Source organism: Neophocaena asiaeorientalis, unplaced genomic scaffold (assembly GCF_003031525.2).
Source record: "Neophocaena asiaeorientalis asiaeorientalis breed wild unplaced genomic scaffold, Neophocaena_asiaeorientalis_V1.1 scaffold46, whole genome shotgun sequence".
NCBI lineage: Eukaryota > Metazoa > Chordata > Mammalia > Artiodactyla > Phocoenidae > Neophocaena > Neophocaena asiaeorientalis.
In genome coordinates this window covers 5,864,253-5,878,398 of record NW_020175393.1, presented here as the reverse complement: position 1 = coordinate 5,878,398, position 14,146 = coordinate 5,864,253, and the positions used below count along the sequence as shown (strand labels likewise).

Here is a 14,146-nt window from a genome sequence, read left to right as displayed (position 1 = left end):
ACTTCAGGCACCTGCATGCTAGTGAGGGCTCTCATCCACTTGCTGGGTTACTTACACCTGGAAAAGTACTACCTGCAAATACAGTAGAGATTTAAGAATATAAAAATTTTTAGGTTTTGAAGAAAATAACTCCCCTTTCTAATATGTAAAGCTGTTAATCAAGTTTTAGCCCTTTGATTTTCAGTTACATTTGTAGAAAGGCATTGCATACAAAAGCAAGGAAGTGAGATTAAATATAATGATGTTCTGGTAAACACAGGCTACCTGATTATCAGGGGTGCAAGTTTGGACTGGAAGTTACAGTCTTCAGAAAAATATTGGAGTTATTCTTTTTTTGAGGGAGGTTAGGATGCTTACTATAAGCTTCTATTAATAAATGTCAAGTTATTTTTCTGTGACTTAAGAAGATTATAATTTTTTATAAAATATTTAAGAGGGTTTCAGACCAAAACCTCTGTAATCATTTGAAATCTTACGATTTGGTTTATTCTTTTTGTGATTTAGGCCTGAACAAGTTTTCCACTGGGTCTAGTTAGTTATACCCACCTTAGTAAATATATCTGTGCTAAGAGAGGAGCTCTTCTGGTTGTTGATTTTCCTTTCCCTGAGATACTGAGAAATAAGGGACTTGTAGTTTGAACACAGTTTTCTAGATTGTGATGGCTCCAAGTGCTGTTAGTGTTTGAAGATCCTGACTTTTAGTGAGATAAGGCAGTGAGAATAGTGGAGTTAATGGAAGTAGGCTGAATTGCTTCCCAGAATAGATGGGTTAATATAGATACCAATGATGATGAAATTGCTCTCTTTTGTGATTTTTTTTAGATATACATTTTTACTTATCTGTGTTTGTGGTATGTGATTTTCGAAGTGTACTCCCCTCTCCTCACTAACTGTCATCCCTTCTTTATATAATAGATCAACGACTATCATCTGTTCTACAAGATGAGTAACAGCCACCCTCTTCGCCCCTTTACTGCAGTGGGGGAAATAGATCATGTGCACATTTTGTCTGAACATATTGGTGCCTTGTTGATTGGGGAAGAATATGGCGACGTCACATTTGTTGTGGAAAAGAAACGTTTTCCTGCCCACAGGGTAATTTTAGCAGCAAGGTGCCAATATTTTCGGTAAGTGTATATTACTTTTTGAAGATTGAAGTCACTTGTAGAAAACACTGGTATTTTCCATTCTGTGAAAAATATGTAACAAAACAACAGTAAATTCTAGCAGTCATTCAATTCAACATCTATAAGAATTTAATCTTTGTCAACTTTTTGTTATGTTTTGAAAATCACCTTTTCCTTTCAGGAGTGGTCTTAGAATCATAGGGTTAGGAGGCTTCTTAGGCTAGACTGTACCCGATCAACCATTTTTCAGGGTCTCAACAATATTTCTCAGGCTGAGTCTTTGTTGCCTTTGCCCTCTCCTCACAGTTGATGGCTAATGGAACTTAAACTGATTTATTGGCAGATAGGCCTCTTGTTGTACGGGTAGACTGACCTCTGGACTCGCCAGTGAACACGTATACATCTTAGTTTCAGACTACCCAACAGATCTCTAAGACATGCAGTTTGACAACCCCAAAGCAAAGGAAACAAATATTTACTGAGACTCAGTTTCATAATTATATTAGAGCCAAAACTAAACAAAATATGTGTTTAATTAATGTAAAAATCATACTTGTACTTATACGTAGCTATTGTTAGTTACTTAGACCCCTAATTTCCAGGGTTATAAATGTTAAACTGAGGTCTTATTACTCTACATTTTACCTAATCTTAGTTAAAAGGGAATCATCACTGAATTATTGACTGATAATGTATCCTTGACAGATCCATAGAGTCCATATCCAAAAAATCATGGATTTGCCTGTGAAACTTGATATCGAGAAATTGAGATGCTGAAGGCATGGATAAAATTTCAGTTATCTTCTAGTGAAAACTGCATTCTGATTTTTACAATCAGAATTAACCGAGACAGCAAAACCAACCTAGAGTCACACATATTGTAAAATGTGTTTCTTGGAAATATTTATTGTTTAGCTATAACTCTTACAGTGCTTTATAAACATTTTTAGAATGTTTCCTCTTGCAAATATAAAATGCCACTGTAAATACAGCCAGGAGCTTAGAAAAGAGAGGAGTCTATTAAGAGTTCTAGCTAACATGCTCCTGTCCAGGCAAGGCAGCTGGTCTTGGTCTTGTCATTATTTGTTACCAGCCTCTGTCCTCTGTACACTTTTGTGCTTTTTTCCCTTTTCATTCTTCCATTCATTATATTAAAGTGTCATGTAAAAGTCCACTCTTCATTAATTTAGAACTTTTCAGCCTTATGTTTAGTATTTGTTACTATTATATATCTTCCCTCTTTCAAAAATAATTTGAGACAACTGTAGGTGTGTATCTTTTAGGTGATCAGTATATTCTTAAAAGAAACTCAAGTACTTTTAGAAATTTGAAGATCATATTGAATGAATGGAATACGCTCCCTTCATTTATTGTTCTTGCTGTCTCTTTGTGGGTATCGAACCTTTATAATATCTGATGTCTCAACAGGCTAAACTCAGTCATTACCAATGCTATCTTAGACTGATTCTCATTGCTGACACTGTTCATGTTCATAGGAGAGTTAACTGTCAGCAGTCAGGAGAGACCTTATGAGTGTGGTCATAGAGCCTATCAGTTCCCAGATAAGGACAAGCTAACTGTACCGGAGGGAACCTTCCACGAGTTGGGGGTTCATATTTAGGCTTCCTAGGGGTCCTCATCAAAACCACTTTTAAAGCATCGAGAATCCAGGTAAGTACCATGGATCACACTGGAGTGGGAGTAGGTCTTGGCAAGATCTCCCCAGGAAGGTATCCTTTAATCTAGCAATTTTAAGGTTATGATTGGATGCTCTCTGGATTCATGGAAACCTTCACAGGTGTTTTTAGGCATACTATAACCCAGTGAGGAAGTATGCTCAGAATATTCATGAATCTTTTGCTGGGTAGTTGCAACTATTTCTGTGAGGCAAGCAAGAATGTCCTGTCTTGCTTTTCCGGGGGACGGTGGGAGGAGTTCTAGGCAAGCATGGAGGGAAACTTTGAAATGCTAGTCCTGCTCTGAGAATCTTAGGAGCACGGGAGTCTCTTTTTGTCCCCTTATTTTCTTGCTCTCACTTTTACACATTTTCTTTCTCACTCATTACTCTTCCTTTTCTGCACTCCTCCCTAGTCCTCCTCTGGCCACCCTTTCTTTCCTGATGGATTGGAAACTTTAATTGGCTCATATTATTTCTCCTAGAGTAATAGAGGTAGAAATGTAAATTTACTACCTGACTGGATTATCTAGTTTTCATTATTTAGATGAGCAGATAAGCAATAATGTGGGGATTTTTTTTAATCTGAAAAATACTGGAAGACAAAATAGAAAAGTCAAATTATCCATAATCCCATCATGAATTTCATTTTTAATTTAATAAACTGACAAATGAAGACCCTTCCCTTCCAGCCATCTAATCCTATTCCCTAGAGACAACCACTGTTAACAGTCTAATATGTATTTCCCCTCAATATAAATAGATATATCTATATATACCTGTGTGCATACAAATGTAAGTGTGTGTTATACACTCTTTTCCATGCAACACATAGGGATCTGCAAACTGACTTACCAACTATATCCTGGACATCTTTCCAAGACAGTATATTTTGATCTCCCTTGATCTTTCTAATGGCTGCACAGAATGTGTATATCATAGTTTTTTCAACCATGTGCCTCTTGATGGACATTTAAGATATTTTCCATTGTTTCAATATATCTTCTTATACATTTATCTTTATCTTGCTGTATTATCTTATACATTTATCTTTATCCTAAAAGTGAGATTACTGAGTTGAAGGGTATGCACATTTTAGATTTGAATAGATATTACTTAAATTCCTTTCCAAAAAGGGATACCCATTTATACTCTCAAAGCAGTGCATGAGAAAACCTGTTTTTCCATTGTTTTTGCAGTGCTGAATGTTAACTGGTTTTTAATTTCTGCCAGCCTGACAGGGAGAATGGTGCCTGCTTGTGTTTAATTGTTTTCATCTGATTATCTTTTCCTCTGGAGCTTTACTTTTTAAACTACTTTCTTGACCTTTAACAGGTTTATATTGATTTCACTGTTCCTCTCAAAAGAGCACTTTCATCTTTCTAATTAATGAATGTCTATTATGTATCTTGAGCTCTCAGGATTATTCGTTAGTTCAACTTATAGAATTAATTCAAAATAGTTTTTAAATTATGTCTTTCTTTAGAGAACTATTTTAAGTTATTATTATGCATTTCTTCACCTGAATCTTTGTGTCATTAAACACATGTATGTTTTTTATAATGTTGATAACCTTTATTTCATAATTTTGTAGCACATCCTATTTGAAGTTTTTCTCATGTGTTTCTTCTCTGATGTGCAGAGCATTACTCTATGGTGGAATGCGAGAATCTCAGCCTGAAGCCGAAATCCCTCTCCAAGACACCACTGCAGAAGCATTCACAATGCTACTTAAATACATCTACACTGGGCGTGCAACGCTGACAGATGAGAAGGAGGAGGTGCTGCTGGACTTTTTGAGCCTGGCTCATAAATATGGATTTCCAGAGCTGGAGGATTCTACCTCTGAGTACCTCTGCACCATACTTAACATTCAGAATGTCTGTATGACTTTTGATGTTGCCAGTCTCTACTCCCTTCCCAAGTTAACGTCCATGTGCTGCATGTTTATGGACAGAAATGCTCAGGAGGTGCTCTCAAGCGAAGGCTTCCTCTCCCTTTCTAAGGTGTGTCATTGTTTACAAGTAATTTACAGGCATGCACTGTTTTATTTATATCTGTAAGTTAGAAATATGGCAGTGAACTAAGAATAAAAAAATAAAAACCATTAGTGTGGAAGAGGTTGTCTAGCCACCTGCCTCTGGCTACTGAGACTCTAGATCATGTAAGAGAGAGGCAGATTGCTGCTGTTTTCTTTTAAGGTTCTTCAGATAAGGTCTATGTGCAAAAGAGACTGTGCTGCTGGTGGTTGTTTTCAATGTGATGGCATCAAATAGGCTCCTTTGTGGTGTTGCATACTGTTTTTTGGTTTTGTATTTCTCTGACAGAGTGTTACTAATAATTCCTTATTGACGGGGGAAGATTCATAAAGAAGATCTGATGTTTCATTGGATGTCTTTAAGTCATTGTCGTTTTTTATTTTCTGGCCCAGAATTCACTATTGTACAATGTTTTATACCATATAATAGCTAGAATAAAACTGTTTTTCCCAAATCTTCCTCTCAACCCTGGTGATTGTCTTTCCTTTCCCTTTCTGTGTTCCTCCTAGGACCTGACTTCTTCAAATGAGAAAACCTCTTTAAAAAGCTACAAGTCTTGATTTGAGTGTAACTTTGATTTTTATTGTCCTAGTTAATTTTCAAAGGCAAGGATCTTGTAGGGTCGCACAGTGTTGCTGGCAGTCAGTTTAGAAATCTGAGAACCAAAAGTGTGGTGGTGCAGTAATACTGTGGAACAAAAGGTTTGAATTTTAAATGCTAGATGCATCTTACTGGCTCATAAATGCAAACTCTGCTGAAGAACCTGTATGGGATGACAGCGTCTCACACTGCTGTTTTTCTTGTTATTTTACTAAAGATGGGTGCAAATGTGCTGGAAAGACTAGGTACAAGATGCCTACGGCTATTCACACGGCCATCATGGGCAAGAGAGTACATGGCACAAAGAATAAGGAAAGAAGATGGTCAAGAAGAGTTAACTGTTTAAATATAAGTGGTATTTGCAGTTCAGTAAAGTTTTACTGATTGATCATGCACATGGTTGAGCTCCATAATAACTGGAATTTTTCCTTTTTATCCTTTTCAGACAGCACTTTTAAACATCGTATTAAGAGATTCATTTGCAGCTCCCGAAAAAGATATCTTCCTAGCCTTGTTAAACTGGTGTAAGCATAATTCAAAGGAGAATCATGCTGAAATCATGCAGGCTGTCCGTTTGCCTCTGATGAGCCTCACTGAACTTCTGAATGTCGTGAGGCCTTCGGGACTATTGTCTCCTGATGCCATTCTGGATGCTATTAAAGTTCGATCAGAGAGCCGGGACATGGACCTCAATTATAGAGGCATGCTCAGTAAGTACCTATTTATGCTAATCTCACCAAGAAGTTTTGTTTGCATCCTGTGACAGGCCCAGCTACAAAACTCTAGCTACAAAACTGTAGTTCAGGTAAACATGGTATGTATCAATCTGAGAACATAGAGCTCTGCTTCCTGTGGAATGCCTTTCCGACTCCTTCTCCTGCTAATTCCTCCTGAGATTGCTTAGCCTCTGTAGACCACAAAATAGGTATTTCTTGCCATTTCTGGACAAATTTCTCCAGCCGCTCCCTAGAATGTCAAAAGTTAGATAATTGCTCATGTTAAGACCTTTCCTCCTTTCCTCCATCAAATCAGTACTGAGTACATGCTATATGCTTATTATTATTTTAGGTGCCATGAACACAGAGATTCTAAATAAAAATAATAATGGGTAACACTTGCATAGCATTTCCAATACTTACATGGTATTTTTCTTATTAATGAAACTAATAGCAATGAACGCTTATGAAGTGCTTATATATATCAGTAACAGCCCTACATGATGATTTAATTCTCACAATAACCCTTTGAGATAAAAACCTATTATTTTTTTCCTATTTATTTATTTATTTTAAGTGAAGATAATACAATTCTTTTTATTTAATTTTTTAATTTAATTTTTATTTTTTTTATACAGCAGGTTCTTATTAGTTATCCATTTTATACATATTAGTGTATATATGTCAATCCCAATCTCCCAATTCATCACACACACACACACACACACACACACACACACACACACCCCGCCACTTTCCCCACTTGGTGTCCATATGTTTGTTCTCTGTATCTGTGTCTCTATTTCTATTTGTGGCCTCTCCCATTGCGGAGCACAGGCTCCAGACGCGCAGGCTCAGCGGCCATGGCTCACGGGCCCAGCCGCTCCGCGGCATGTGGGATCCTTCCCGACCGGGATACGAACCCCTGTCCTCTGCATCGGCAGGCGGACTCTCAACCACTGCGCCACCAGGGAAGCCCCCCAGCACCAGTTTTTGAAGAGATTGTCCTTTCTCCATTGTATATCCTTGCCTCCTTTGTCATAGATTAGTTGACCATAGGTGCGTGGGTTTATCTCTTGAGCTTTCTATCTTGTTCCATTGATCTATGTTTCTGTTTTTGTGCCAGTACCATATTGTCTTGATTACTGTAGCTTTGTAGTATAGTCTGAAGTGAGGGAGTCTGATTCCCCCAGCTCCATTTTTTTCCCTCAAGACTGCTTTGGCTATTTGGGGTCTTTTGTGTCTCCATACAAATTTTAAGATTTTTTGTTATAGTTCTGGAAAAAAATGCCATTGGTAATTTGATAGGGATTGCATTGAATCTGTAGATTGCTTTGGGTAGTGTAGTCATTTTCACAATATTGATTCTTCCAATCCAAGAACATGGTATATCTCTCCATCTGTTGGTATCATCTTTAATTTCTTTCATCAGTGTCTTACAGCTTTCTGCATACAGGTCTTTTGTCTCCTTAGGTAGGTTTATTCCTAGGTATTTTATTCTTTTTGTTGCAGTGGTAAATGGGACTGTTTCCTTAATTTCTCTTTCAGATTTTTCATCATTAATGTATAGGAATGCAAGAGATTTCTGTGCATTAACTTTGTATCCTGCAACTTTACCAAATTCATTGATTAGCTCTAGTAGTTTTCTGGTGGCATCTTTAGGATTCTCTATGTATAGTATCATGTCAGCTGCAAACACTGACAGATTTACTTCTTCTTTTCTAATTTGTATTCCTTTTATTTCCTTTTCTTCTCTGATTGCTGTGCCTAGGCCTTCCAAAACTGTGTTGAATAATAGTGGCGAGAGTGGACATCCTTGTCTTGTTCCTGATCTTAGTGGAATTGCTTTCAGGTTTTCACCATTGAGAATGATGTTTGCTGTGGGTTTGTTGTATATGGCCTTTATTATGTTGAGGTAGGGTTCCCTCTATTCCCACTTTCTGGAGAGTTTTTATCATAAGTGGGTGTTGAATTTTGTCAAAAGCTTTTTATTCATCTATTGTCCTATGGTTTTTCTCCTTCAGTTTGTTAATATGGTGTATCACATTGATGGATTTGTGTATATTGAAGAATCCTTGCATGCCTCGTATAAATCCCACATGGTCATGGTGTATGATCCTTTTAATGTGTTGTTGGATTCTGTTTGCTGGTATTTTGTTGAGGATTTTTGCATCTATATTCACCAGTAATAATGGTCTGTGATTTTCTTTTTTTGTAGTATCTTTGTCTGGTTTTGGTATGAGGGCGACGGTGGCCTCGTAGAAGGAGTTTGGGAGTGTTCCTTCCTCTGCAATTTTTGGAAGAGTTTGAGAAGGTTGGGTGTTAGCTCTTCTCTAAATGTTTGATAGAATTCACCTGTGAAGCCATCTGGTCCTGGACTTCTGTTTGTTGGAAGATTTTAAATCACAGTTTCAATTTCATTGCTTGTGATTGGTCTGTTCATATATTCTATTTCTTCCTGTTCAGTCTTGGAAGGTTGTGCATTTCTAAGAATTTGTCCATTTCTTCCAGGTTGTCCATTTTATTGGCATAGAGTTGCTTGTAGTAATCTCTCATGATCCTTTGTATTTCTGCAGTGTCAGTTGTTACTTCTCCTTTTTCATTTCTAATTCTATTGATTTGAGTCGTCTCCCTGTTTTTCTTGATGAGTCTCGCTAATGGTTTTTCAATTTTGTTTATCTTCTTAAAGAACCAGCTTTTACTTTTACTGATCTTCGCTATTGTTTTCTTTGTTTCTGTTTCATTTATTTCTGCTCTGATCTTTATGATTTCTTTCCTTCTGCTAACTTTGGGGGTTTTTTTTTGTTCTTTTTTCTCTAATTGCTTTAGGTGTAAGGTTAGGTTGTTTATTTGAGATATTTCTTGTTTCTTAAGGTAAGATTGTATTGCTTATTATAAACTTCCCTCTTAGAACTGCTTTTACTGCACCCATAGGCTTTGGGTCATCGTGTTTTCATTGTCATTTGTTTCTAGGTATTTTTTGATTTCCTTTCATTTATTGTGTTGTTCATCATTGTTTCTTTGCTCTTTAGTTCTTCTAGGTCCTTGTTAAACGTTCCTTGTATTTCCTCTATTCTATTTCCAAGATTTTGTATCATCTTTACTCTCATTATTCTGAATTCTTTTTCAGGTAGACTGCCTATTTCCTCTTCATTTGTTTGGTCTGGTGGGTTTTTACCTTGCTCCTTCATCTGCTCTGTGTTTTTCTGTCTTCTCATTTTGCTTACTTACTGTGTTTAGGGTCTTCTTTTCTCAGGCTGCAGGTTCGTAGTTCTCGTTGTTTTTGGTGTCTGTCCCCACCGGCTTAGGTTGGTTCAGTGGGTTGTGTAGGCTTCCTGGTGGAGGGGACTGGTGCCTGTGTTCTGGTGGATGAGGCTGGATCTTGTCTTTCCAGTGGGCAGGTCCACGTCTGGTGGTGTTTTTTGGGGTGTCTGTGGCCTTATTATGATTTTAGGCAGCCTCTCTGCTAATGGAATAGGTTGTGTTCCTGTTTTGCTAGTTGTCTGGCATAGGGTGTCCAGCACTATAGCTTGATGGTAGTTGAGTGAAGGTGGGTCTTGGCATTGAGATGGAGATCTCTGGGAGATTTTCGCTGTTTGATATTACATGGAGCTGGGAGGTCTCTTGTGGACCAGTGTCCTGAAATTGGCTCTCCCACCTCAGAGGCACAGCCCTCACTCCTGGCTGGAGCACCAAGAACCTTTCATCCACACGGCTCAGAAGAAAAGGGAGAAATAATAGAAAGAAAGAAGGAAGGTAAAATAAAATAAAGTAAAATAAAATAAAATAAAGTTATTAAAATAAAAACTATTTATTAAGGAAAAAATTTTTAAAAGTAAGAAAAAAACTAAGAAAATCTGGACCTACAGAACCCTAGGACAAATGGTAAAAGCAAAGCTATACAGACAAAATCACACACAGAAGCATACATATACACACTCACAAAAAGAGAAAAAGGGAAAATATATATATATCTTTGCTCCCAAAGTCCACCTCCTCAATTTGGGATGGTTCGTTGTTTATTCAGGTAATTGCACAGATGCAGGGTTCATCAAGTTGACTGTGGAGATTTAATCCGCTGCCTCTGAGGCTGCTGGGAGAAATTTCCCTTTCTCTTATTTGTTCGCACAGATCCTGAGGTTCAGTTTTGGATTTGGACCCGCCTCTGTGTGTAGGTCTCCTGAGGGCGTCTGTTCTTCACTCAGACAGGACGGGGTTAAGGGAGCAGCTGATTCGGGGGCTCTGGCTCACTCAGACCGCGGGGAGTGGGGGATACAGATGCGGGAGAGCCTGCGGCAGCAGAGGCCAGCGTGATGTTGCAACAGCCTGAGGTGCACCGTATGTTCTCCTGGGGAAGTTGTCCTTGGATCACGGGACCCTGGCAGTGGCAGGCTGCACAGGCTCCTGGGAGGGGAGGTGTGGAGAGTGACCTGTGCTTGCACACAGGCTTCTTGGTGGTGGCAGCAGCTGCCTTAGCGTCCCATGCCCGTCTCTGGGGTCCGTGCTGATAGCCACGGCTCGTGCCCTTCTCTGGAGCTCCTTTAAGTGGCGCTCTTAATCCCTTCTCGTGCATCAGGAAACAAAGAGGGAAGAAAAAGTCTCTTGCCTCTTTGGCAGCTCCAGACTTTTTCCTGGACTCCCTCCCGGCTAGCTGTGGTGCACTTGTTCACGCAGCCAGCCCCAGTCCTCTCCCTGGTATCTGACCGAAGCCTGAGCCTCAGCTTCCAGCCCCCGCCCGCCCCGGCGGGTGAGCAGACAGGCCTCTCGGGCTGGTGAGTGCGGGTCGGCACCGATCCTCTGTGCGGGAATCTCTCCGCTTTGCCCTCCGCACCCCTGTTGCTGCGCTCTCCTCCGTGGCTCCGAAGCTCCCCCTCTCCGCCACCCGCAGTCTCCGCCCGTGAAGGGGCTTCCTAGTGTGTGGAAACCTTTCCTCCTTCACAGCTCCCTCCCACTGGTGCAGGTCCCGTCCCTATTCTTTTGTCTCTGTTTTTTTCTTTTTTCTTTTGCCCTACCCAGGTACGTGGGGAGTTTCTTGACTTTTGGGAGGTCTGAGGTCTTCTGCCAGCATTCAGTAGGTGTTCTATAGGAGCTGTTCCACATGTAGATGTATTTCTTATGTATTTGTGGAGAGGAAGGTGATCTCCGCGTCTTACTCTTCCGCCATCTTGAAGCTCCTCCCCTAATTCTTTTAGGTCTTTGATAAACATTTCTTGCAACTTCTCGATCTTTGCCTCCATTCTTTTTCCAAGGTCCTGGATCATCTTCGCTATTATTATTCTGAATTCTTTTTCTGGAAGGTTGCTTATCTCCACTTCATTTAGTTGTTTTTCTGGGGTTTTATCTTGTTTCTTCATCTGGTACATAGTCCTCTTCCTTTTCATCTTGTCTTCCATTCTGTGAATGTGGTTTTTGTTCCACAGGCTGCAGGATTGTAGTTGTTCTTGTTTCTGCTGTCTGCCCTCTGGTGGATGAGGCTATCTAAGAGACTTGTGCAAGTTTCCTGATGGGAGGGACTGGTGGTGGGTACAGATGGGTATTGCTCTGGTGGTCAGACCTCAGTAAACTTTAATCTGCTTGCCTGCTGTTGGGTGAGGCTGGGTTCCCTCCCTGTTGGTTGTTTGGCCTGAGGTGACCCAACACTGGAGCCTACCCAGGCACTTTGGTGGGGCTAATGGCAGACTCCCAGAGGGCTCATGCCAAGGAGTGCTTCCCACAACTTCTTCTGCCAGTGTCCTTGTCCCCACGGTGAGCCACAGCCACCCCCTGCCTCTGCAGGAGACCCTCCAACCCTAGCAGGTAGGTCTGGTTCAGTTTCCTATGGGATCACTGCTCCTTCCCCTTGGTCCCGATGCACACACTATTTGGTGTGTGCCCTCCAAGAGTGGAGTCTCTGTTTCCCCCAGTCCTGTCGAAGTCCTGCAATCAAATCCCCCTAGCCTTCAAAGTCTGATTCTCTAGGAATTCCTCCTCCCTCTGTTGCCAGACCCCCAGGTTGGGAAGCCTGACGTGGGGCTCAGAACCTTCACTCCAGTGGGTGGACTTCTGTGGTATAAGTGTTCTCCAGTCTGTGAGTCGCCCACCCAGCAGTTATGGGATTTGATTTTACTGTTACTGTGCCCCTCCCACTGTCTCATTGTGGCTTCTCCTTTGTCTTTGGATGTGAGGTATCTTTTTTGGTGAGTTCCAGTGGCTTCCTGTCGATGATTATTCAGCAGTTAGTTGTGATTCCGGTGCTCTCACAAGAGGGAGTGAGACACGTCCTTTTACTCCGCCATCTTGAACCAATCTCTGAACTTGTTTTAGACTTACTGAGTTTGAGAGTTTCTGGGGTATCTAAATTCTAAGTTCTGTCTCATGTTAGTCATTTCCCTGAGTGATCTTTTCCTTGTCCATGACTTCAGACACTCTTTTGAAATACTGATTGATCTTAAATAGGTGTCCTTAGCCTGGACTTCTCTCCTGACTCATCAGATTTAGATTTCTTTTCATTGGGCATAGAAGAAAAAGCATAGGTTTTGGAGAGAGACAAATTTGACTTCAAGTCCTGAATTAGTCACTTACTAGTTGCATGACCTGGTGTTAAATCACATAAGGAATTTTACCTTTAGTTTTATACCTTTGCATATTGTTATGAGAATTACTCGAAGTAATGTGTGCAGATAATGTGTGTAAGCTCAATACTGTAGGAAGCCATTGTTATATTATTATTTTGTGTTCTTCCTCATCTCTGTATGTCTGTGTAGGAGTTATCACATTGATCACATTTTTTTAAACCTTTTTATTTACTTGTTTTAGATCCTTGAAGGCACACTGATCTTTGTATCCTCAACATTCAACACACTGGGTGGTCTGTAGATGACACTTGATGAATTAATACAATGAGAATTGTCTAAAAGCAGTGGAAGCATATTACTGGTGTTCAGGAAGCAGTCAAAGCTGGTGGTAAAAGAACTGAAACCTGGGCTAGAGTATAGAGAAAGAAGTGAAAATCAAAGTCTGAGACTTGGAGGAGACTTATGGCCAGGGGCTGAAGGTAGAGAAGGAAGAATTAGAGGTAGGAAGAAAACTGGGATAGCGTTACGGAGGCCAACAGAGGAGAGAGCGTTGCTATGGAGTGGGTGGTCCGTGGTATCTGGTGATGCTGGGAGGACAAGAAGAATGAGAATGGAGAGAAAAATTTTGGATATAAATTGTGGTGAGTTGGTTAGTAGTCTGGACAGAAGCTTGACTAAACAGGGAATTAGGCCATGGGTTTGAGAAATATAGTAAATACAATGTGTTGACTATCTGATGTGTGAATTGGAGTAAAGGTAGTAGAGAAATAGTATGGTAGCTAGAGGGAACGGGTCAGGAGAGGTTGGAGAAGAGATTAGAGATGCTAGAGGGTGATGCTGGTTGAGGGTCAGCCTTTGATAAAGGGTAGGAGGGTAGAGAGGGGAGAAGTAACAAGATGAGTAATATAGTTTTAGCCTTTGTAAATCTTAATTGTTGGATCCTTTCTTATATAAGCTCCTTTTTTCCCCTTGCCCTAGTTTTGATTCGAGGTGTTGATAGGGCCTCAGAACTGGTTTAGTTATAAGGATAAGTTTGGGACATAGCTGCAGAACTGAGGAGATGCTTTGGACATTTCATGTAGTTACTGGTAGCTTGGAATTGATCAGCTGGTCAGTATAGGTGTCAGGCCTGGGTTACTATAGACCCATGAAATTACCGTGAAAGGGAGTGATCAACCAGTTGAGGAGCCCTCAGTTCTGGAATGATATGCTGCTCATAAATGTTAAATTCTTCATTTTGGAATAATTTAGTGGAAGCTCAAGGAGGAGATTATACAAATGCTTGGGAATCTTTTATGTAACTTATAAACTCGAGAAATGATTAAGTAGCAGACTGTTTTTCTACCTTTTTAATTATATGAATAGTAAAACTAATAATAGAAATAACTAAGGAAGCATATCACTTTCAGACCCTAAAAAATATTTATTCAGACAT

At 40.0% G+C, this 14,146-nt stretch overlaps 1 protein-coding gene across 4 annotated transcripts in view; it reads left to right on the top strand.

The window, feature by feature from the left end:
* BTBD9 (BTB domain containing 9) overlaps positions 1–14,146 on the top strand; it is a 406,228-nt gene that overhangs the window by 39,446 nt on the left and 352,636 nt on the right. For all 4 annotated transcript variants that reach the window (XR_003006037.1, XR_003006038.1, XR_003006036.1 and 1 more), the window contains exons 2-4: positions 916–1,127; positions 4,445–4,808; positions 5,887–6,151. Coding sequence is in view for 1 of the 4 variants with exons in the window: in XM_024765878.1 (XP_024621646.1) it covers positions 943–1,127; positions 4,445–4,808; positions 5,887–6,151 (814 nt within the window). In the remaining 3 variants the exon portion in view is untranslated. The remainder of the gene's footprint in view (positions 1–915; positions 1,128–4,444; positions 4,809–5,886; positions 6,152–14,146) is intronic.